The 24,174-nt window shown below is 38.9% G+C and overlaps 1 protein-coding gene across 1 annotated transcript in view; it reads left to right on the top strand.

The window, feature by feature from the left end:
* The first annotated feature begins 3,573 nt into the window (after positions 1-3,573).
* The window catches only part of LOC140922344 (uncharacterized), a 45,874-nt gene continuing 25,273 nt past the window's right edge, over positions 3,574-24,174 (top strand). Inside the window, exons 1-8 of the mRNA XM_073372335.1 lie at positions 3,574-3,755; positions 14,096-14,208; positions 15,659-15,928; positions 18,516-18,914; positions 20,530-20,805; positions 21,274-21,678; positions 22,233-22,499; positions 23,578-23,713. Coding sequence (XP_073228436.1) covers positions 3,574-3,755; positions 14,096-14,208; positions 15,659-15,928; positions 18,516-18,914; positions 20,530-20,805; positions 21,274-21,678; positions 22,233-22,499; positions 23,578-23,713 — 2,048 coding nt within the window. The remainder of the gene's footprint in view (positions 3,756-14,095; positions 14,209-15,658; positions 15,929-18,515; positions 18,915-20,529; positions 20,806-21,273; positions 21,679-22,232; positions 22,500-23,577; positions 23,714-24,174) is intronic.

Raw genomic sequence — 24,174 nt, 5'->3', positions numbered from 1 at the left:
AACCATCCGGTGCATTGGGCTCAAATTTTCAGAGAGAAATGAAACTGTTATACCCTTTCAATATTCAGAGTTTTTATTTTATTAGTGTCATCTGATAGTGATAAGTATATGTTAATGAGGCAAAAAGTGTAAACAAAGACTCGCCTATATTCTGCAGAAATATTGACCTTTTTGAAATAGGTTCAACACGTTTTCGACCCTGACCTTTGGGGCCTTTTGCCTTTGTCTGTCATTCGTAAACAATAGCTAAAACAATATAACTACTAGGTCGACCAATCAGAGCTCCTGACCAGATTCCGGACAGATTGTACGTCATCAGTATGGAATTTCTGTCGTTGAAGTGCAGACGTTCCTTCTAGCGAAACGTATCCAGCGGCGAACAACAAAATTTACAAAATTAACGATTTTTCGCGATGGCCTTGCGAAAACTGCAAATTAACGATTTTTCACGAAAGAACTTTAAAACTTGTCCCTCACAGCGTTGGATCCATGGTGAGGTACTGTAACCCTAACCCTGACCAACGCCCAACCCAACCCTCCCCCCCCCCCCCCCCCCCCCATCACACCTGACGCTTGTTTGCGACTGAAATTCTTACAGGAACGTATTTCACTTTTTAGTGAAATCCAGCTGGTGTTCTATTATCAATACCGCGTTCTGATTGGTTGAGCAACTACTAGGCAATATGTTATGGCCCACTAGTAGCGAAAAGCGCCCGCTTTGAAGTTGAACCTGAAGTTGTTTCCTCTCGATATTTTGACCCACTAGTTGGATTTTACTAAAACAATTATTCCTCTCGCTCTCGTTGCCTCTGAGTCAATAGCCCATGATCGATGAGGCCAAAGGCCGAATGGGCTATTGACTCAGAGCCCATTTGGGCTCGAGAAATAATTGTTAATTTACTAGCTGATATTTTTAATGAAGCGCGCGTTGCATTTTGCCACTAAACAGTGTAATAGGGGGGTCGGTAGGCAACGCGCGAATTTTACCTCTTGCCAAAATGCTGTTTGTTACAATGGTGGGTAGATTATGCTCTCGAGGGTTGGGTTTTAACGGAGCAAATCTGACTTTTTCCGCTTATTTCATAATGGCAGGTCGTTACACGCATATTCATTTTCTGCGAGGAGCAAAGAGAAACGGCTGCATTCGCAGGTTAGAAACAAGGCGGGATCAGTCAGACTATGCACCAGATAAGAAAAAACTGAAACCGCCTATTCAAAAGAGCGTGCTTCTGAACAGGGCCTGGATTAAAGGATCTGTGTCGCAGCGAAATTTATAAAACGGCAAACATGAAGAACTGCAAGCGCAATTACACATGGAAATTGCATGGAACAAATAAAAAAAGTACCGGTCAAAACAAAAAAGATTACAAAAGAAACTTGAAGAAGATTAAAACGAATTACAATTGCGGTTTTTGAAACTTGTTAGCCTAACAGTTTTTCAAAGTTCGATTTTGTTGTTAGTAACGGAATGCTTTGGGAGACACTAGTATTTGACTGATAAGAAGCTATGTATCAACAAGTAAATTCCTCTTTTACGTTAAGTTCCCCGCCCTTGCATGATGAAAAGTGAACCAGAATTTTGAAAGTACAGCAATTAAAAGCCTAGTTTGATCGACCCCGAATAAACTACGACCGACAACCGTGACACATCCATTAAGACGAAATATTAGCCAACAATTTCAACATTTAGTTTATTCGTTTTCCAAAAATCAGTTGAAAAACAACTTCACCTTGATCTGATGGAAATGATTACATTTCTTACCTTGTGCGCCCATAAAATGGAGAGTTTGACTTCCAGAACTCAATGTGACTGTAAAAGCTCAACTAGGGTAAGGTTGAACAAGGTACGCTCGTGATTTGTTCATCCCGGCTGACGACTTGTACTTTTTCATTGAATTAAATTGGCCACAAATCTTGAAAAACTCCTCTTATGGTCGGCTTGACGCGGACAAAGAATTATTGAGCAATAAATAGTTTATTAGCTTTCCTTACCCACTGTCACTTCAGATTGAAAAAGCTGGCAGGTTTTTATCACATTAAACTTTAGCCCATAAGAACAAAAGAAAACTTGATCTTGCTCATTTAATTCTGCTGTTCGAAAATCTAGATTTATGCCACGCAGAGAGTGTTTTTTTTTCATGAAATTATGATTGCTACATGCTAAGTTGTTGTTGTTGTTGTTATTACTTCTGTGTTGAATTAGTTGCAAATATTGTAGTGAAAGGCGAAGAGGATAATAAAAAAAACCTGTCAAATAAAAAAAATGTTTGTCAATAATTTAAAGACGTCAGAGGTATAGTTTCAACCAAACTATCCACCTATAGTTTCAACAAAACAACCTTTGTTTAAACGGAAACAAAACCTCTGTTTTCTACTAGTAGTCAGTAGATATCCACAGGTTCGAGGAATTTCACAGGTTAGTTTCAAAAATTGTCTTTATTTTTGAATGACCTTACATACACCGATAATGGCATTCCACGGACGTTTCTTGCTTTAATGAATATCAAATAAGGAAGTGTAGAATATTAATACTAATCGGTATTCTCACTGGAGTCCACAAGTAGATAGGTAAATACTTTTCAGTTGACATATTCAATTAGCCGTTGGAAATACGCTAGCATTAACACCGACAATCTTTAGCATAAAGTAAAGGCGCCCACCTTTAAAGATGTGTCTGCCAAAACTCTTTTTCGAGAGGACTGGAACAATTTTACCTAACCTCCTCTTACCTCTAACCCTAAACTTTTTGCGTCATGGTTCGATGTCCAGGGACGTATTTAGAATTTAAGGTCCAAAACGTGGAGAGGATTAAAAAGCATTCTTCAAGTCGCCACCAAAAATCATTTTGCATATGATTTTTTGAAATATTTTGGCACCTCAGCCAACAACAAACAGGTTCCAGTTTCGTTTCCGTAGATAATACTTTCAATGATAACTTTAACATAACGCCTCAAATTCAGATGATTGGAATGCCCTGTCATGCAAGCTCAGAGATAAGTTAACATACGAATTAACTCTATATCTCTAAATATAATTCTTGAACTTTACGATGATACCTTAGCTTACCTTATTCAGACCAGGATTTTTTGGATTTCTATAAGTGTTTGTAAAATGTGATATTTTCAATGAAACTGTTGACTGTTTGAAGATGCGATACTTTAAGAAGTTTATTCGTCAGAAAATCAATTACTTAGCTTTATCGAGGGTCCACAATAGGTTTGGCGGGATGCGGGATTGGGCTATTTTTCGCGGTGATGCTCGGGATGGGGGCTAAAAACCGAAGCGAGCTGCGGGAATTTTAATAACCAGCGGGAGCGGGATTTCCCGTTTTTATGGGGATGGGATCCGAGAATCGCAAGGGAAAAATATTGGGATACGAGAATTTAGTTTAGTCTTAACAAAAAATTTATTAGCGTTGACTGAAAAAAAAAGTGGTTCTTTAGTGTGTATACCGCCTTTGTAGTCAAGCTATGAGTGTCACGGATTTGACCTTTTCTGCTTTTGCCTGGACGGACCTCTCGGACCTGGACGATTCTTTGGACTGAGGGTTTGTTAAGTAAGTCTGGCCACGGTATGGCCACACCAGCACTACTGATGGAAGTGGACAATGACGACAATGTGTTAGACATCATAAATTGTGTGACTCTGTATTACGAAAAAGGTGCCAGTGGGAATGCGTTTCTTCCGAAAGAAAAATTTAGAGCGCCTGTTTCAAGGCAAGTGAAGACCTTGAAAGTCGTAAAAGAAACAGTCAGGTGAGTCAACCTGAGTTTAAGAGTTCAAGAGAACTCAAGAGAGGTCTGAGATTCAACGACCTCAATATCCTTGTATACAGTGTATACGGTAACCTGGGATATCAATGGACTTTGTGCCCTGCACTTCAGTCGTCAAAGGGTAGCCACTTTGGACGGAGAAGCAAACTTCCTGCTTGGAAGTGTCTCCGCATTTGGTCGTGCTATTCGATTCAATAACAGGTTTATATTTTCATAAAAGAGACCATTTTCTCAGTCTTTACAACCTGTGTGTTTATATACATTTTCCTACACTCCACATAAACAAATGACAGAATTGGCTTCATCGCTTGATGGAAACTAGCAGCAAAGCAGTCGAATCATCGTGAGACAGACAGATTATAAACATCCATTTACCTAACTCCAAAAATGCAGGGGTTCGTAAAATATCGAAGTAAAAATGTACCGATGCGCGGACGAAAAAATAAGCAAAACAGAAAATAAAGTTACGGTCGCTTATCGTGATGTTGAGAACCTTGACCATCAAAACTGACAATTGTTAGAGGGTAAGTCTTGTATAACGTCTATTTCAATAATCAAGCAAAAATCTCGTAAAAAAATGGGGCGGGATCGGGATTCAGGCGTAAAATAGAGTGGGATGCCGGGATTCAGAAGAAAAAAAGGCGGGAAAGCGGGATTTGAGAACCCCTATTGTGGACCCTCTTTATCCTGAAATTTGATTTGTCGGGAATGATGGAGGCCAGAAACATTCACTAAGTATTGACTTCATGTCATGTACATGAAATAAACACACACACCAAACACTTAGTTCAAAAACACAATGATTTGCTGTAATTGAAAAGAAGCTATTTGGTCCTTAAACGAAGAAAAAAAAAAGGAGACAAGAAAGAAAAGCTAACAGAATCACTACACTTGACAGTAAAAATAGCAAGAAGGTCGAATTATAACATTGGTCTCGGAAAACTTCGTGTAAACAAAATCACCGGCGGCCGAAACCACAAAGCGGCTCTAAATAAAAAACCTACCGACTCTCCGCAATGATTCTTCATTCGCAGTTCAATTTAGCATTTCAGTTTTGAAGACAAGGACAATTTTGCTTAATTAGTTTAAGATAAAGATTAAGCTTATCGAAATGTTTGAACTAAACGAAAGAATGTCGGGGATGCGATCCGCTGAATATCAAGCGACAATCCCGCTAAATTTTTCATAATTATACATAATTATGTGAACGTTTAGACAATCAACCAATCAAAATCACTACCCGGTTTTCGGGTAGTGAGTGACGTCACTGGACGGCATTAACGGCCGGTCGATTCAGACGTTGTTGAGAGGAGTAAACGACTCGAAGCAATCGGATGAATTTCAGGCTAAATTGGCCCTAGCTTGAACGGTTTTGGAGTTATTCTGCTTTTAGCGAGGAAGGGCCTCCCGCTCGCTAACAGCCAACCCCTGTCTGAATAGGTTTAACACGCATGCCATGGGGACTCCCATGTTAACATGTTAACTCTTCTACTCTGCAGACGTGCTTTTAGAATACATTTTAAAAAGTGACCTTTACAGCCTCCTGGTTACCAAATTGGCCTACTAGCTAGCGTTTGATGAGGTCAAACTGTGACTCCTTGTGCAAGCGACCAACCTAACCTTAAAGGTCAAGGTGTTTTTGAAGCCCTCCGTCTGTTTCTCAACTAAAAACACAATCATCGATTTCACTAATTCCAGGAATCCCAATGTTTGAGTCAACCTGGCTCAATCGCTTTGGCATTTCTGCAACACTCGCTCCGCATCCCTTTACCCGACCGTCAATTTCCAACGCTCTCTTCAGTTTAGAAGCTATAAGAATGTCGGTCTTCAATGTCTCTGCTAAATAGTGTCTTTCGGCATCTGCTTTGTCATTGTCTTTCGATTCCACATATCTTTCCATGTTAAAGCTCGCTGGAGTCATAGCCGAGTACCTTTTGCCACTGTCGTTTCCCATGCTGAGAATCCCAGTCAGAAGAAAAACTTCCGTGCTCAAATTTCATCTACTGAAAATGTCTTAATACGAGACGCCATCTTGGCTCCGGTCGCAAAACAGTGAATAGCCAAGGATATCCGAGTTACGGGAGCCAATCAAAACGCGCGAAAATTGCTATTCACTAATTTGCTAAATACTAATGTTAGTTGCACTAATGCTGATAGCCTTCCTTGCGTTGCGCACGCGGAATCTTTTGGGTCGTTCAAGGCTCTTTAAAATTTACTAACTAGTCGCGCGCTCAGCGCGCCTATCGCGTGGATTGCACAGCCAGGCGAAAACTCGAGTTGGAAATGTTTCTATATATCTCTTGGATGTCCGCAGTTGGCGTCATCCAGTATGACGTCAAGTTGCATTTCAGGGTTACCAGGGAACACGACTTCAAGTACGAATGATCGCAAATTTCATGCTGCACTATAATACTTTATTCATTCTGTCAAATGATGTCACTATCGGTGAATCGCAACCAGTTTCACAGGCAAATGAAAGAGAACAGCAAACACAAAAACGTTCTAATCAACAAGTGGCTGGAAATCCTCGCCGAGGGAGATTTACCACCGAAGGAAACTCCACTCCAGCGAGAAGAACGGTCCGTTCTTTTGACAGTTGTTGCGGCCGTTTGTGTGATCAAAAAATGCTTTTGTCGATAAGGTTCGACGATGGCAAAAGTATTTTTCAGAGAATATTGAAGCAATATGGGGCAGTAGCTTCAAATAAATAAATAAAGGACGAAAATTGAGATAAAAGAACATGTGTCACTGAGTCTCACTTAGCAGACGATCTTACGGCTTAGGTCGAGGGATATGTTTGTTCGTCGGAAGTGCCTTTCAGTTTGGCTTTTATCGTCAAAATCTTGCTTTGCGCAAGCCATGACACATCGCTCGGGCCGTTGAACCCGATGGTGAATGTTTTTTTTTTTTTTTTTTTTCTGGAAATAATGCAAACAAGCTTCAAAATAGGCGATTAAGCTAATTTTTGATCAAATGTATTTTTAAATTCATGATAAATAAAGCTCCGCCAGCTTCTAACAGGATATGTCAGGCAGAGTTTCACAGGAAAATGCTCAAATATAATAAACTATCGGTGAGGAAAACACGTTTGGTAACGTGGCGTAGTGGTCTAGGAATCTACCTTATGTGCTGATGGTCCGATGTTCGACTCTCGCTGAAGCAATTTTTATTAGTTACATTTTTTCCCTTTTGCTCTTTCTTCTGGCCCGTTATCAGCGTCGCGAGGTCACTGCGATAAACGTATTTCTAGTTATAGCCATATTTGTGTAGTTATAGGTAGATATAGTTCTATCCAGTCTTGCGGTGAAAACTCTGGCTTCTTATTGTAACGTTCTACGAAAAGGCGTCTCTTTCAAATGTTGATTACAGACAAACAATATTATTGCTTGATGAAGTATGTAGCAAGCGATTGTTAAATGTAACTTGCCCTTGCATGATAAATAAATTGACAGCTCGATGCCGAAACAATTACTGTCTTTCCTTTTATCTTCCCCGTAATCCCTTATCTAACTTATTTGATGAATTTTATTTTTAGAAGCAAATATAAAAATATTGTTACTAATATCGTAAAAATCTCCAGTTTAATTATTTTAGAGGAACACAAGCTCAAGTATAAAAGATAATCCTAAGAGCGATAATTAGCTACATCTAACACATTCGTACCTCAAACCTACAAAATACAAATTCACTGAATAAACCAGGGAAGTGAAAAGACGGATATAAATTCAAGTGCTGCCTCACATACTATGTCAAGTATCGTAAAGGGTATGTAAAGGTTCACCGTTTTGCGTGAGTCGTGGGGACGTACATGTAAATTCACAGCTGCACATAAGCAGAATGCACAGAATAGTTTTTGAAAGTTGCCGTATCTCATTGACTTACCTGATGTATGACTCTTGTCCTTGTAAAAAAAAAATATAAACCATATTCGATTTTGAATATCGTGGAAATCTCCTTTTAATAATTTTCACCATTTTTTAGTGGAATAAATTACGCAACTATTAGAATTTTGTGAGACAAGGCTTGATTTTTAGCATAGATGAATGCCATTTGTTAATTGTCGTTTACAGTGATTTTTAACGGATACCAACAATTGTCTTCAAAAAAAGGCTTGAATTTTGAACTACGCCTACTTCAGCGTATTAATTGTCAAATTATTACCTAGTAAAAATTGCAAAAATTATAAAAATTGTCTACTGTTGTCATTTGCAAAATCAATTAACTCAACTTTAGTCATATTTAGTTTGTGCAAAAAACGTTTCACCAAACACCTAGCAGGGGCTTATTAGAGCGGTTTTCACTTGACTGTCGTAAAACCAAAACCAAAGTCAATACACTAGCCAACCAAAGGGCGTAGTAAAACCAAAACCAAAACCAAAACCAAAACCAATCCCTTTCGACAGTCAAGTGAGAACCGCTCTAAAAAGATCAAGTTTTGCTATCACTTAATTTAATGGATAGTTCACACAAACCGACTTGAAGTTACAAATCCCAGGAAAGCTCTGTCGCAGCTTTGTTTGATTGGTTCGTTAGCCTTCATGGATTAACGTCTTTAAATAAAAAATCTTATATAATTCCCCGTCCAACTCGATTGGCGAATCTTAGATTTAGATGCAATTAAAACCATATTTCTGCTTATAATGGAGAAATCCTTCCATTAACGACGATCAGGACCTTGAAAAAGATTAATTTGCCGCCATTTGTGCTGTATTCATCAATACCTGCTAGAAAAGTAATCCTTGAAAGCACATAAAAGCGAGTCATAGATTGTCGCCCCAACAGTTAGTTGTGCCATAGCTACAAAAAATAAACTTGATCAAGCCAAGCTAAAGAAAAGATATGAATTCAAGTTCAGCCTCAGACGCGGCGAGGACTGTTCATGGATGTGATCAGGCCATCTTGTAAGGATCTCTGGATCATACTACCCCGGAGGCCTACGCCTGGCTTGTCTTCATAACCGTCAACAGCATCATTATTTCTCCTATTACATTTGCTCTAAATGCCCTGATCATAATCGCTGTGAAAACCAAGCACCGAGTAAAAACCAAGTCTAATTTAGCGATCGCCTGTTTGTCCTCTACTGATGGGATAATGGGAGTGATTGGCCAACCTCTTTTTGTCTCTTGGGTGACCGCAGAACTGCAAGGAAACACCTCTAGTACGTACTGTATAAGAACACTGTTATCAAGAATCGCTTTAAGGGTATTAGGTATTGCATCACTCTCTCACCTGGCCATGATGAACGTAGAGAGGTATATTGCCATTAAACATCCCCTGCAGTACGAAACCATCGTCACCGAGAATCGCCTCACTTTTTTGTCCGTTCTCCTGTGGATTACAGTCATTCTATTAACAGTGCCTTTATCTTTCGCTGATAATAACCTTTATCTTACTGTTGACAATAGTACCATGTTTTTATGCATGGCCATTATCTTCTACTGTCAAATCGTGCTTTACTACGAAACACGTTGGCATCAAAAAGAAATCGCTGCCCAGCAAGTATCGTTGGAAGCCAGAGAGAAATTCTTAAAGGAGAAAAAAGCTTTTAAACTGACAACAACAGTACTTATCTTTTTAATACTGTGTTATTTACCTTTAATATTAGCACGAACGCTAATATCAAAGTCTGTCATCAAATCAGTCAATTTAGCATACATCGCCCTTTTTGCAGGCATAATTGTGGCAATTTTCAACTCGATCTTAAACCCAATTATATACTGTGTAAGAATAAGACAGTTTCGTGTTGCGTTTATTCAACTGGTGTTTAGGAAAAGCAATACGCAAGCTGAAAACATGGAAAAACGAGTTTTTGGAAGATTGAATCGGGTGATGCCGCATCAGGAGGTCTAGGCGGAGGGGTCTTAGGAATAGAAAAGAGGTGCAACGATTTTCTACAGGAGTGTTGGATGTAGAATTTAAGCTTATTGTCCTAGAAGAACAGAGTATGGTTGTGATATTTTAATCAGTGTAATTCATTTTACATAGTTGATCGGTACTCATTGTAAAGGACTGAATGTGCTTCAAATAGCGTCTTCAATGGATGTCAAAACATCGCGTTGTATTATACAGTTAATGTAAGTCAGTCTTTGGGAAACATCATGACTTGAGATAAAAAAAAAAAAACAGCTGGTTTCCCGTGGGGCCTTATACTAAGGGCCAGTTATTTAAAGGGACACGGTCAGCTATGGGACCGCGCTGACCTTGACGCTACTTTTGTCAGTTTGAAAAGAGTTTATCTACATCTAGAAATGCGCTTCAATCTTGCCTGGTGTTTCATTCTATTCTCGATCTTTTATAGAAAACCTCTTGTTTAGCATAATTCATAGCAATTCATCCTATGACATTATTGGCCCCACTGGGATTTCGCCCAGAAAGCTAAATGCCGGGGAGGCACTCTACTAACTCGCGCATGTATTAAGGAAAGCGACTTACAGTTGAAATATACAGTCAGTATGACAGAAAAAATCTCGATTTGCTTGAACAGGGGCCGCAAGGAATCGGTAAGTAATGATAGCGTTTCTATTGTTTGCACCCGCAAGTACGAAGCGGTTAGGATGACGTAAAGACAGAAAATCCCGAAGGGACCGCTTAGACTGGACCGCTTAGACCGGACCGGAAAAATCCCGAAGGGACCGAATCTAGTTTGGTCTGAGAACGCGATTTTATTGTTTGAAGACATAATTGTGTTAAAACACAGACAAACCCCAATTCCATTCAAAATCCATTTGAAATTGACAGAGGACCTGTTCAAGCATCAATAACCAGCAATTTAACTATTTATCGGAGTTCTTCACACTACATGTTCGAATGAACTTCATTTTGTCTACAGACAAAACGCTTGAAAACTATTGCCAAGTAATGGAACATTCATAAAGAATTTTGAACACGGAAAACGTGTTTTCCACTTCGCCAGAATAAGGTAAAATTCCCTTTTCTACCTGTAAGGCAGATTTAATCTTAGTTTATAAGCATTGTTCTTCGAAGAGTGACGGTCAAAAGAGGAATTCAAAGCAGTTGTGTAAGGGAGACGAGCGAACACGCAAAAACAACCACTGAAAGAATGAAAGAAATTAGATAATTGAAAACTTATAGACTGGCAAAAAAGAGGAGAGAAAATTTTAATAATATTATTTTCTATATTTAATAATTAATGTTGAAGGCATAAATGTTGCCGTTCTCTCCAGTTAATACTGTTTGTGGAGGCCCTCGAGCAACACAATGAACTTCGCGGCCCAAATTATGTTATGTGAGGGAGAAAATACACCTATCTCAGTCCATACATAGCCTAGCCTCCCACGCAGGGGTTTTTAGGGGAGCTCGTATTTCTTCCCTCCCCCTTGTGGGGAGGGACGAAATACAGGTTCCCCTAAAACGCCTGCGTGGGAGGCTAAACATAGCCATGCACGTTTAACTTCCCATTTTTAGTGCTCCGAATCAAAACTTTCCAGTAGCAGAATCTCGTGCCTTTTGTTCTTATTTACACATGGCAGTTTAATACGTAAATACAATTGTACACGATATGTAGCTGAAGGCCATTTGCTCGTTCGATAGGATTAATGCGGATAGCACGTGAAGCTGTGCTACGTAGGTCTTCTTCCTAATTGAGCTGCTGTTCTAGACTTTCGAAAATCAAAAGTAGTTAATGAAAACCAAAGTAAGCTTATAAAACTAGAATAGAGATAGTCTTGTCGTCCTGACCGGTACCGACAGTCTTAGATGCTTGCTTGAGTTAGTTTCTCTTAGTGCAGCTTCTTTGGTGTCTGGCTGATCCTGCGAATATTTTTTAAGCAGCAGGGCCGGCTGACGGTATGCGAAGTGTCCGAGACAACGGTCATGTCAACGAACTCTCTCAGCATGGCGCTTCTCTTCCTATTCGTTCCTCAGCTAGCTTCCGTTGTCTTGTGACCACCCTTTAAAGTTCTTTCGAAAGCCCTGTGACCACTTTACTCAAACGAGCAATTATCGTGATGGTTGATAACAAAGACTTTTCGGTGTAAGGTAAGAATGCTTCGAAGTGAGCAACTGGCTTACTCCCTTTATTGATTGACCAGAAAAAGCAATTCTAGCAAGCTAAGAAAAAGGAACTGAAATTCTTTTGAAGTGTTGACTTAAGGATCGAGCAAACGAACAGATGGCTTTCGCAATCTGGTTCCTAGAGTCTGCGATACTCCTATCCAGCCGAACAGGTAATGGATGCTCTGGACAAATCCAAAACCTTACCCAATAATCCTATATACAGTTTGATTGCGCCTGGCTGGAGCTGTTTATGTACAACAGTTCTGTGCAAAATTAATGAAAGCGAAATTCGCCAAATTTCGTCTTTTGTTCTCGCGAAAACTCGATGAAAGTTCGCCACTGGCGAAATTTCGCCAGAATGAAAATTCGCATTGGCGAAATTTCGCGGGTGGGAATTTTCTTTGTCAATTAAAGCGATGATGGATGGGGTGTGATTAGACCCTTTGTTCTGATCGTTACCAGGTATTGCAAATCTAGCCAACAAGGTTATAGGGCGGTGTCAGGGTTAAGTAGGTATATTGAGGTATTTACCCCAGTAATTCTTCCTTCTCTCCCTGGTCATCAACCTCGGTCAGATCACGAGCAAAATCTTTTCAGGCAAGTACTTCCTTTGTTTGTATTCTCTTTAATTTCTTTTTTCTTAATACCACAAATCCTTGTACTAATTCTGGGTCACTCTTTCATTTGCCGTCTGCACGATTTTCTTCGGCGTAATCTTAATACGCCCATTGCAAAACATTAAAGTTTAGAAGGCGATCTGCTCATAAAAAGGCATGTGATTGGAGAAAGAACGGTTTCGAAAACTAGGGAGTATGATTCATGTGTAGTGGAGGAATTCGCTCCCAGTGTTGATTTCAGTCGCACGTAAGGCTTTGGAGGTGAGATTTTGCATCTATTTAATACGGCTCTTAATAGAGGTCACCGTGAAATTTTTTATGTAATTCAAGAGCGTACCGTTTTCTTAATTATACCGAGTATAGAATTTGGCTCTCAAAGATAAAATTTAAACCCGTTTTCAGTAATCCTCGTCTCTATAACCTCTACGAACCACTGAGAACATCAGATTGAGAGGCGGAACATTACAAACGTCCGTGCAAGTGTTTCAAGCAAAAATCACCGTCGTGAGTTTAAAGTTATTTTTGCGGCGTATTTTTCCTTCCCTTGGACAGTGTTTGGTTGTGTTTTTTTAGTCACAGACCGGAACTTCACGGAGGATGAGCCTTTTGCTTTTTGTGGCACTGGCAAGTTTTCTACCGCGAAAAAAGCTTAATCGTTTGCCAACTGCAGAACGTCCAGAACTTTGAATATTATAACTTATGCTTACCGTTTGTCATGGTTTGTGTTACTACGAGTGTATGACTCAATCACTGCCCGCAGGCAATTAAAGCAGCAACTTTTTAAGTCATCACAGAAATTTCCAAAAGGGTAAGCTAGTGTTCGATAATTATTTGTTAAACAACTTACTACTATGACGCGGGTACAGTAGCTTACAGTCTAAACCTAAAAGAGCGGACAGAGTACGTGCGCGCGTGAAAGCATTATTAATTGTTGCAAATGCCTCGATCTTTTGGGTCTGGCAACTAATCGCTTAGTCCATTCGCCACGTCTAGTCTTCGATGAAGGAAGATAAAGATTTACATGTGATTAAACAAGGATGTTTCATTTTATATTTATTCTGTATTTAGCACTTTTAGCTAACTGCAGAAATATTAGAAAGGAAAGGAAGCGAGACGTTCAAAACAAAATTATAAATTCTCTGGTGCTGATTATATTTTCGCAACTTCAGATCATGAGAAACTGCGCGGGCCCCATGTTGGCTCCTTAACTCCTAAGGCCAACACGGAATCTAACAGGAGGGCCTGTTTCCATTCAATTACGGACAGTTCCCATCCGGGTTTCCAAAGTATAAGGACCTTCCTCCGTCTAACTCTATTACAACTTCATAACGGCAGACCCTTGGCTCGTGCCGATCCTTGGCTCGTGCCGATCCTTGGCTCGTGTCCCTTTGGTATGTGTTTTCTGGGCTGAATTGTTCAAAGCTGGGTTTACCCAGGGTTATGCCAAATTTGAAACCAGATATGCAACGCGTATAAAGCGAATTCAGTTTCTTCTAATTAAGTGAACTTAATTTAGGAACAGAGAAAATTAACTGAGAAAATGCTTTTGAACAAAAGAAAAAGTAAGAAACCGTGATGAAAACTTAACGCTCTCTTAAAGCTAATCGACCTTTTGAACAACTAAAACTAGGCAGAGGAGTTTTGACTGCATAAACTAATGTAAACGATGTTCTTCAACCATTTCTTTAGGTTATCGGCTGCCGACTCCGTCATTTCCGGCTCGCAGTACATAGCCATGATGGATGAATTCAGAGTCAGAAGTACCTGGCTAACTCTGGTGCTCATTAACCTATTTACTTTAGGTTGGTAACTATAATCAAAAATTAAATAGTTATTGACCAGACGAAGAGTAAAAGGAAAAAAAATACCTGCAAATAAAAAACTAAAAAAATTGCTGTAAAATCAGGTAGGAATCCTCATGATCAGCTCGGGATAGTTAAGTAATGAAATGTTCTTATAGTAAAGAAAGCGTCATTCTTTGGACACATTTAGTAATGGAAAGAAATCGAGAAGGCTAGTTTCACAAGGAACAAAGTTGAGAAACCCTAGGGGTTGCCCCCAAGCTACAGTGATTAGCTGCAACTGCCGAATTAAAAAAAAAAACGGTTTAGCTCAAACATTCTAACCACATTGCAATGCCAGGGAGACAACCAGTTAGTAATAAAAATTACACCCTGCGAGCAGAGTCTTCTTCGATCTTCGTAGATAACTTATCTAGGAAGATCGAAGGAGACTCTGCTCGCAGGGTCCACCATAAAAATCATTATTCATTCAAAACATTTGTCCGTTTCTGATTGGCTAAAATCCCATGCATAATTTATCATAACCAACTTCTGTCGACCAAATTTGGAAGAATTTTGCGTTATCTGAAAAATGACATCAACTGTGCAGCATGCCAAATGCCAGATTATTGAACAGATAACCGAGAAGACCTGGGGACGAGGTTGAGTTCTTTTGGTAATGAGTACAAAATGGAGGAACCGCCATTTCAGTCGTTTCACAAGGAAGAAATAGGCGAACTATAAGCTAAAGTAATGGCTATTTGGAGAAGATTTGCAGTACTAAAAGACCGTTTATCTCTTAAACTTGCCGATAAACGTATTAACAGGCAACTGAAGATGAACTTAGTAGGGATGGAGGTAACCATGGTTTAGCTTGTTTTTAAGCTAGGAATAATTTTGAATGGACAATAAAACAATTATTGAATTCGGCTTTCGTACCATATGAAGAATTATTGAGATCTCTGAGGATGTTATCCGCCGAGGTCGATTAACATCCTCCGATATCTCCATAATTCTTCAGATGATACACAACCTCATCCAATAATTGTTAAATGACTGTCTTACATTCTTTTTTAGCTTGTGAGGAATTGTAGAACTAATAGGTAGATTGAAAGATGAATAGACAGACAGACAGACAGTGAAATTGGTTGATTGATTGATTGATTGATTGATTAATTGATTGAATGAAAACGGTAATTTCATAATGACAAAAACTCTTTACATCACACTCTTATTTTTAAAAACAGAAACAAATACTTTCATTGAAAGTACTATAAAAAAATTTACTTACCAAAAAAATCAGTTTTTTATAAATTAGTCCAACAGACAGAGAAACAGACAGATCATAGGATAGACTAACCGACCGAACGAGTGACAGATACATGGTAGATATATTGGTAGGATCAACTGATTGATTGATTAATTGGTTGATTTTGATTGACTAATCCTTTTATTTATCCACTTTCTTTAGTATCTTCTCAAGCTTTCTACAATGGCGCCACACAATATCAACAGCCGCTCTACATGGAAACAAAAGAATATGGTCCCCAACAACATTCCCAGCTTTACTACAATAACAACTACAATGGAGGCCCAGAGCAAAATGAACTGCATCAATCGAGCACGCCTGAACCAGGGGGTCCTCAATTTATCTTCGCCCCACAATCAGATCCCAGACCGCCGCAGAAGGTGAATAATGGAAGTGATGCGTCTCAGTCGGATCTGCTTGTTACACCTAAAGGTACGTTTGCACTGCAAGATCCTACCTTGCTATGTTTCTAAACTACAATAACTAAGAGTGGAATTTACTCTTTAACTAACTGTAGATAAAATGATTTAGTATTTGACTTGAAAAAAAGATTAAGCCTGCAGGAACTACACCTGTTTTCTCGGAAAAGAAAAGGGGGAGTGCGTGTGAAATTGCAGAGTATCTTTATAGCGGTTTTTACGCTTAAAATATCCGCAAGTTCTAATTCATGTAAGTGTAGATCTAATGGCTAATATTTGTGATTAATATTTGTAACTGATTTTAGTCTCCTGTGCAGTATTTGCTTTTAGAGGACTGTTTATTTTGTCCATTAGGCTGCGTGCAAACGGGCGCAACATCTCCCAACGTTGTTGCGCCAACAATGCTGGGAGTTGTTGCATGCGTGTTGGCAGTGGTGTGCAAAAGGATGCAACAACTCCCATCAACGTTGGAACCTGCAGTGCATCGTGGGAAGGATACAACCCATAAGTCTTTGTAAACCGTTCGTAATGCGCGTGCGTGGCCCCAAAAATGTTGGAAGAGCTGTGCAAATGGAAACATTGTTGCGCTACGCTTAGGCGATCACGGAACAAAAGAAATGTTGGGAGTTGTTGTCTGAAAAGTTTGGCTGGGTGCAAACGGACGCAACATTGTTGACCAACAACTCCCAACATTGTTGGATGTTAAATGTTGCGTCCGTTTGCACACCCTGTTGCATGTTGTTGGATGTTGTTGCGTGTTGTTGCGCAAAGTTTGAAACCGGTCAAACTTTTCAGCCAACAACTCCCAACATTTCTTTTGTTCCGTGATCGCCGAAGCGTAGGGCAACAATGTTGGATCCGTTTGCATAGCTCTTCCAACATTGTTGGAGCTGCGCACGCTCATTACGCATGGTTTACAAAGACTTATGGGTTGTATCCTTCCCACGATGCACTGCAGGTCCCAACATTGTTGGGAGTTGTTGCATCCGTTTGCACGCAGCCTTAGTTGAGAAAACATCAATTGAAGGACCAACGGTCATCTTTTTATACGTTATAGATTACTCTTGGAATTGCATGACCATGAGCTTTGAAAAGACATGGAATGTGAGTTCACGCACGCATCTCTAAAACAAAACGAACTCAAAGACCGACTCTAGTGTATAGGTTTAGCCAAACCTAAGAGCGAAGCTTCCGTTAATGTACTTATGAATTCATTTCAGGCACGATGTTAAAAGTCTCTAACTTAGACCCAGTGATACTCAATTTGCGAAATTCACGAATGACGAGTGAAATTTGATTGGTTACATAACAGACGCTTTCTACAGCTGATGACCTACATGAGTAAAGGTTCATTTGTTAATATTAATCATATTTGTTTTTCCCCAACGCATGTGCCTGTTCCTTTCAGTAAATAAAAGAAGACCTCTGCATGATAATAATATCACAAAACTTTCTACTGAGCTGCATGCACAAATGGAAAATGCTTTACCGAGATTGTCATTGTTTTCAAGCAACAAAGGTAGAATAATCCCTAGAAATTTTTAGAAATGAAGTTATATTGCAAATACCTTAATCGTGAATAGCAGATACCTTTATTTATTTATTTATTTATGTATTTATTTATTTTATTTTATTGTTGTTCTGAGGAATGGATTGAAAGGCTTAAATGTTTCATGGCCGTGAATAGGAAATCCTTGGCCACAAACAGGGCCCTAATTTGGTATCCTAGATTGCTCTAAGTAATGTGTCTATCTATTGACTGGCTGTAAACAGATTTATGAGCCCTCGCACTCGCCATGTCTCCTGCGTAAGTGATGGACAGAAATATTTGCGACATAAGTTTACCCCTGCCTTAGCCTGCAATATGCGCTGACGTATTCTCGCCTCTTCTCTCCGTACATGACAACCTGAAATACGTCTACTTTCAAAGGCTACTAACTTCCCTTGCCTCTCCAGCGAGCAAGCGCGTCACCTAACGCATACTGAAACGTATTTTCTAATTTCCGGAGCCTGGTTACTCGTAGGTAGTTACGTTTCATTAACTCGAGGCTTAGCCAAATTTTAAATACTGATATTTTACTCCGAGATCATTATGATACCTATACTACTAGATGATAGAAATTTGATTTGTGATTTTTTTGCTCTGCAAATTTGATTTGAAATTTGCTCTCGATTTGCAATTTGATCTGCAATTTCATTGGCTTAGAGCACTGGTATTTCAGCTTAATTTGAAATACTTACATGTGAAAATTACAAACCTTTTGTGGGCAGTAGTATAAACAAATAATAGCATGATTTGTACGTGATATCTGGCATGAATACCACGTGTGATATTTCAAAATTGTCTCAAATTTCACTCGCCTGATGGCTCGTGGAATTGCGTATTACAATTTCGAAATATCACTAGTGGTATTTATGCCAAATATCACTACAAATCATGTTATTACCTATACTAAAAAATTGATACTCTCAACAATGTTTAGGTAGCTAGATGCAATAATGGATTTAAACATTTAATCTTCAATTAGCACTAATCAGCCTTTTAAGAACCGGGCTATGAATAAATTCCTAATCTATTGTATATTAATCTTTTCTTTTAGAACCCATACTCCATTTTAGCTTTAGCAATGTAAACGGTAAATTTGTCATTGACGAATCGAAAAATGGCATTGAAGGAGTGCTTGAGGGTCAGGTAACCATGCAGCATTTGGGCCCCGTTTGTGGATTTGGTCTCTATTTTAAAAATGGTGACCTGAACGTAAGCCCCGCTAAGCTCGGCAAGCTGATAAAGAAGGAGATGAGTCTGATCACCTGGGTCAAAATAGAAACCTTGAGTCATACCAACGTCATCTACGCATGCGTGGGAGGCGGTGTTGCTCAGCGGCTAGAGGTTAATGCCAAATATGGTTCTTCTAATGGGTACATCCGTTGGCTGTATGCTCTTGAAGGCGGAGCAGGAAATATATTTAATGTTCAGACGGAGGCGGTCATTATACCAGGTACTGTTATCAATTTTTCACCATTCAAGATTTAACCTCAGCTTTGCCGCTGTTCTGCTTTCCTTTCTAATGTTTCATTTCGTAAGAGTTTTTAATCATCGTGTTATTAAATCAATGATGTGGATGAAAAATTTTTAGCTCAGTGTCTGAAACTGCAATCGGTTGGTAGTAATTGCGTCATGATTTGAAAACTGCACTATTAATATTTGGCATTACTGTCATGGAAGGAAAGTATGGAAAGAAAATGAATAAAATAAAACAGACAAAATCGTAATTTCATAAATTTTCAACCAAAGAAAATTCTAGATTACGAGAAAACCTTGAGAAGCTTTACATCCCAGCTCTTTGGTATTGCAGTATACTGGCGAGTGAATGTACCTTAATACGCTCAAATCATTCTGTAATCATGCACAATTGACTGATTAAGTTGTTTTACCTTGAAGTTTAGTTTTAGAGTGAACCCAAAAATGTTTTATTCGTTCTAGTATATATCTAGCCGGATTTATGAAAACCGTACCATCGGACAACAGGAGTCCACACACCTTAAACTGACTCAACTAAAGTAAATATCGCCAAGAAACTCAGCTCTTACCCATGGTTCTCATAAGGTGACTCTTCCTGATTAGCAAAAGAAACATTCAAGTCCATCAAAAAGACAGTCTGGACTTGTCCATACACTCTAGCTGCTTAAAGGCCCTGAATGACGGAGGACGCTTGAGACTTAAGCAAGTTCTAAGCAGAGAATTCAAGGTTAAATGACCCCCCCTGACTTCTTACCCCCCCCCCCCCTAGCCTAGCACGTGCTTGAGGGGAATGCTTTCATTGGCTAATGGGCCTCAAACGTTACAAGAATTTGACATGACAAACTAAAGGCAGACATGACTAGTGCACTGACTCTCCCAGACCAGGACTAACGGAAGGTACAACGCTTTTGCAGCACCCTCCCCCCCCCCTAGGGATTGACATGGAGGCCCCTTTCCAACCCATGGCGAGTTAGCTCAGGGACTGAACTTGCCAATGATACCAACCAGGACAGCAAGCCCCCTATGTTTTTTCTCACCGCAGTGACCAGAAAGCTGGCTATCGCCAGCTTTCTGTGCGAATATTCTGGTCCATTTTGAGGTATGTTTTCGAAAATTCGGCTAGATATAAAAGAGTGCTTTTGAAATAGGTATGTGTTGGTACGGCAATCATAAAAGGCAGATTTACAATTGTGGAGAGAACTCACACGAAACGCTTTTATAAAGGTGGAAAATCTGAAAAGTCAATAGTATATTTAAAAAAAATCAAAAATATGTGCAGTGAATGTGTACTTTTTCAATGCAACACTTCATGGACAAACATAAAAAAGAAAAGGATACGGGGAAACTCAAAGGCAGGTTCCTAAACGTACGATAAGATGGTCGATAGACAGAGGATGGAAGATAGACAGAGGCAAAAATAAAAAAGGGGAAAAGGACACGGGAAATTCGGAGACGTAAGATAAGATAGTCAAGACAGATGCAACCTAGAAGATACCGATAAATATCAAGAAACTAGTTTCTGTCAGATTCATTTAGCCCTGAAAGTACCTGTGAGATCTACTACACTGACCACGCTTATAAAAACATTTCAGGTTCTTGGACCCACATTGGCGCCGTTTATGATGGAAGCAAAGGAAAACTGAAAATATTTGTCAACGGCCAAAAGGTCTTAACAACGGATCAAGTTGGCAAGGTGAACCAAATATCGTGGGGCCAGAAAGTGATGATAGGAAGGTACCTTGATTCCTCAGGTGGTGATACAGGAATGTACCTTCAAGGGTACCTAGATGAGTTTTATATTTTCGACGAAGTAAGAGACGAGTCTCAAGTAAAGAAATTGATGGAAAAGTGTGAATATCCAATAGATAGTAAGTTGATTTGATTTGATTTATGTTTAACTTATTGTTAACAGGCAAAAAAATCTGGCTCGATTTATATATTGTTTAATCAATATTTACACACCCCTAATTTTAGGTAAAGGTGTGTGCTACTAGATTTCATTTGATGGTCACTTCTGATGCATTTCATGATCATGGATTAAAAGCTCGATCTCGTAAATTGAGTCATCAGATCATTAGAGATTGCTACAAACGCTTTGGACGAGATGATTATTACGGAATGTGACGTATTCCTAAACCAATCCGAGCAAAAGCCTCTATGATCACCTGAGTAGTTAAACCGTTTCCTAAAATTAATTGCGATCTTTTTCATCAGTGTCATGATCAAGTTCTTATAAAAACTGAAATCAATCAAAATCAGAAATGGGGTTTCATTCATCATCGCTTTAGTGACGTAATTATCCCTTAGTCTAAGCGAGTATGTTTCTTCGCCACCAGGCTCCGGACCGGCCGTCTACTTAACATTTGATAACATTCAAGGAATGAAAATTATTGGAAACTCCGCGATGGGCATTGACGGAACAATTGTAGGACAAATGACGCCGAATACATACAGTCGTAATTGCCGTAAGGGCATAGAGATGGTAAAAGGACAAGGTTATATTGAGTTAGATGGAATTAAACTTGACAGTGAAAGCAAGGATGCCATGTCCATCTCTGTTTGGATTCGTCTTGTGAGCAATGAGCGCAGAAATACCATATATGGAAGTGTCGGAAATAAGGGTTCACATCATCTCAGTGTAAAGTCGATTGGCTCACCAAACGCAGTAGTCCACTGGCTGCATACCTCATCTAATGGAAAGGTTATTTTTGACATTACTACTGAGCCTGCTGTGCCTGCAGGTCAGTTAAGCCTTTTCTACCTACAACGTACTATATATTCGGCCTTTAAAGCTCCTGGTTTTATACAGCTTTCACGTAATCATAATGAACGCTCTTTATAATTTCGTTTTAACAAATTCAATATTAATACCTTACTGTATCCTGCTCATTGTATTAACGCTTTCATACAAAATACGAATTATAAGAATTAACTGGCCATGCAAATTACATTTTCATAACCCTAAAACCACCTCTGCGGTATAACTTTTCAATTTGACGTCAGTTGAGTTGACGGAAGGGAACCTGGCCACTGTGTAGACATTTTAGGTCTTATCGTCATTCATCTAAGAAAATGAAACAAGATGTATTATTGAGTCTCCCATTTCGAATACGGTGTGTGTTCGGGATTTTTGCTTTATTTTTCATTTCTTTTCTTTTTTTCTCATCCATAGTCCATCAGTTGAACTTAGTTATTATTATTATTATTATTATTATTATTATTATTATCATTATTATTATTATTATTATCATTATTATTATTATTATTATTATTATTATTATTATTATTTTAATAGGTATCTGGACTCACTTAGCTGTTGTTTACAATGGAGGACTGGGAAAAGTGAAAATATTTGTCGACAGTGTTAAGATTTTTACTTCAACAAAGAACATAGTCAAACAGGCGCACGTGCCATGGAGTGCAACGGTGACTGTTGGAAAACTTCCTGGAAAGGATGCAGAATTTTTCTCTGGAGTGATGGACGAATTCTACATTTTTACAACTCCACTATGGCATACTGAAGTTGAAGCCTTAATGTCCAAGTGCGAGTTTCCAAGTGACAGTAAGTACATATGTTCTTATAACTTAGCCCCTTTGGCTTGCTCGATGCTCCAGGCACGCTCCATCAACCCTTTTTGTTTTATTAGTTAAAGTAGTGTTAGTTATAACATAAAGGACTTTTAGCGATTGGGAAGGCAGGAGATTGTTCATGAATTTGAATAAGTTTTCACCCCAAGCTACAACTCCATAACTTTTCATGTACCAGCATTTTTGGAAGAAAAGGTAACCTTTCATTAAACCACCACTGTAAATGATACTTCTTTCGCATACCTATACTAACGAACCCTATACCTTAACTGGTCTCTTGGAATAAGGCTGATAAACGATCTCTCAGGAGAACATCGCGCTTCACCCTAAAATATGTTGAACACTTTTATTTGTTCAACAGTTCATCATGTTGCGGTAGGCCCTTTTAAATACGGGAATACAGACTTATTTGCCCTTTCATGAGCTGTAACTCTTGAAATCCTCCTTTACCTTTAGTTGTTCTTTTCCCTAGAATCCTCTTTATACCAAAAGGCTTGATTAAGGTGCCTTTGTAATCTAGAGACTGCCCGTATTAGCCATTATGGGGAAGCCCTTCCCAGGATACCGGTACGAACGTATAAGTTTGAAATTCCTATGAAGCCCATGGAAATAGAACAATACTGCAGTCGCTAACGTGGCAAGCACTAACTTTACAAGAGCTTTGTTACCAGAAAAATTTCACCTAAAGACAACTCCTAGCTGCGGTACCAACACATCCCAAGGAAGGGTTTTGAATGGCAAAGATTGGTAATCCAAATATAAGGCTAATCCAAAGAAAACGCGAGCCAAGTAGACATAAGCACAAATGCAAACAAATGGTAAATCTAGAACCAAAACAGTAAAACTTTATCGGTGAAATTCCTGGCGTCCTTAGAAACGACAAGCTCTAAACGCGAACGAGCAACAGAATGCAAATGCCAATGTAAAGCTACAAGCTACTGAGTCCTACGCACTCATGTGGGAATGTTTATTTATGAAAAAATTTGGAAAAATTTGCTTAAAGCGCTAATAAATACCATCTAAGAGCTGAGATTTATTTATTTCCATCATAGGGATTTTGTATTATGTCGACGTTACTACTGGCTCTGTGACTAAATCTGGAACTCCATCCCGTGTGTTTTTGAAATTGATTGGAGAGACAGGAGAACATGGAGAAGTGGAACTGGGAACGAAGTTTACGAAAGGAAGGTTTGTCGGAAAATGCGCCATATGATATTTCCCCTTTAAAAACCCATTAATGATTTATAAAGAAAAAACATGAGAAATTAAGACAGAAATCGTCAGGAAATTGTATGAGTAATTTCAATTTTCAGTGGACAAAAACCTTATATCAGAATAATGTAAACAATATCGCATTCTTTTTACATTTTTGAAGGGCTGTAGATAGATGTTATCAGTTATCTGTAATTGTAATAACACCGAAGAAAATTTCTTACGAGAACCTGAGAAAATAACAGTCAAATTTCAAAAACTGACATCCCATGAAAAATATTCTTTGGTGTTATTAGAGATAACTAAGTATTCCATTGGATGAAATTTAAACAAACAATTTTACATTTTTCATAACTCTATTATCAGATTTAAGAACATTACGATATTGCTTCGTCTGCAGTACGGTACAAAACTTATCTTTTCCTTTCTTGTCTGTT

Source organism: Porites lutea, chromosome 13 (genome assembly GCF_958299795.1).
Source record: "Porites lutea chromosome 13, jaPorLute2.1, whole genome shotgun sequence".
Taxonomy (NCBI): domain Eukaryota; kingdom Metazoa; phylum Cnidaria; class Anthozoa; order Scleractinia; family Poritidae; genus Porites; species Porites lutea.
The sequence above is the reverse complement of the archived record's forward strand: the minus strand, read 5'-3'. Positions and strand labels throughout refer to the sequence as shown.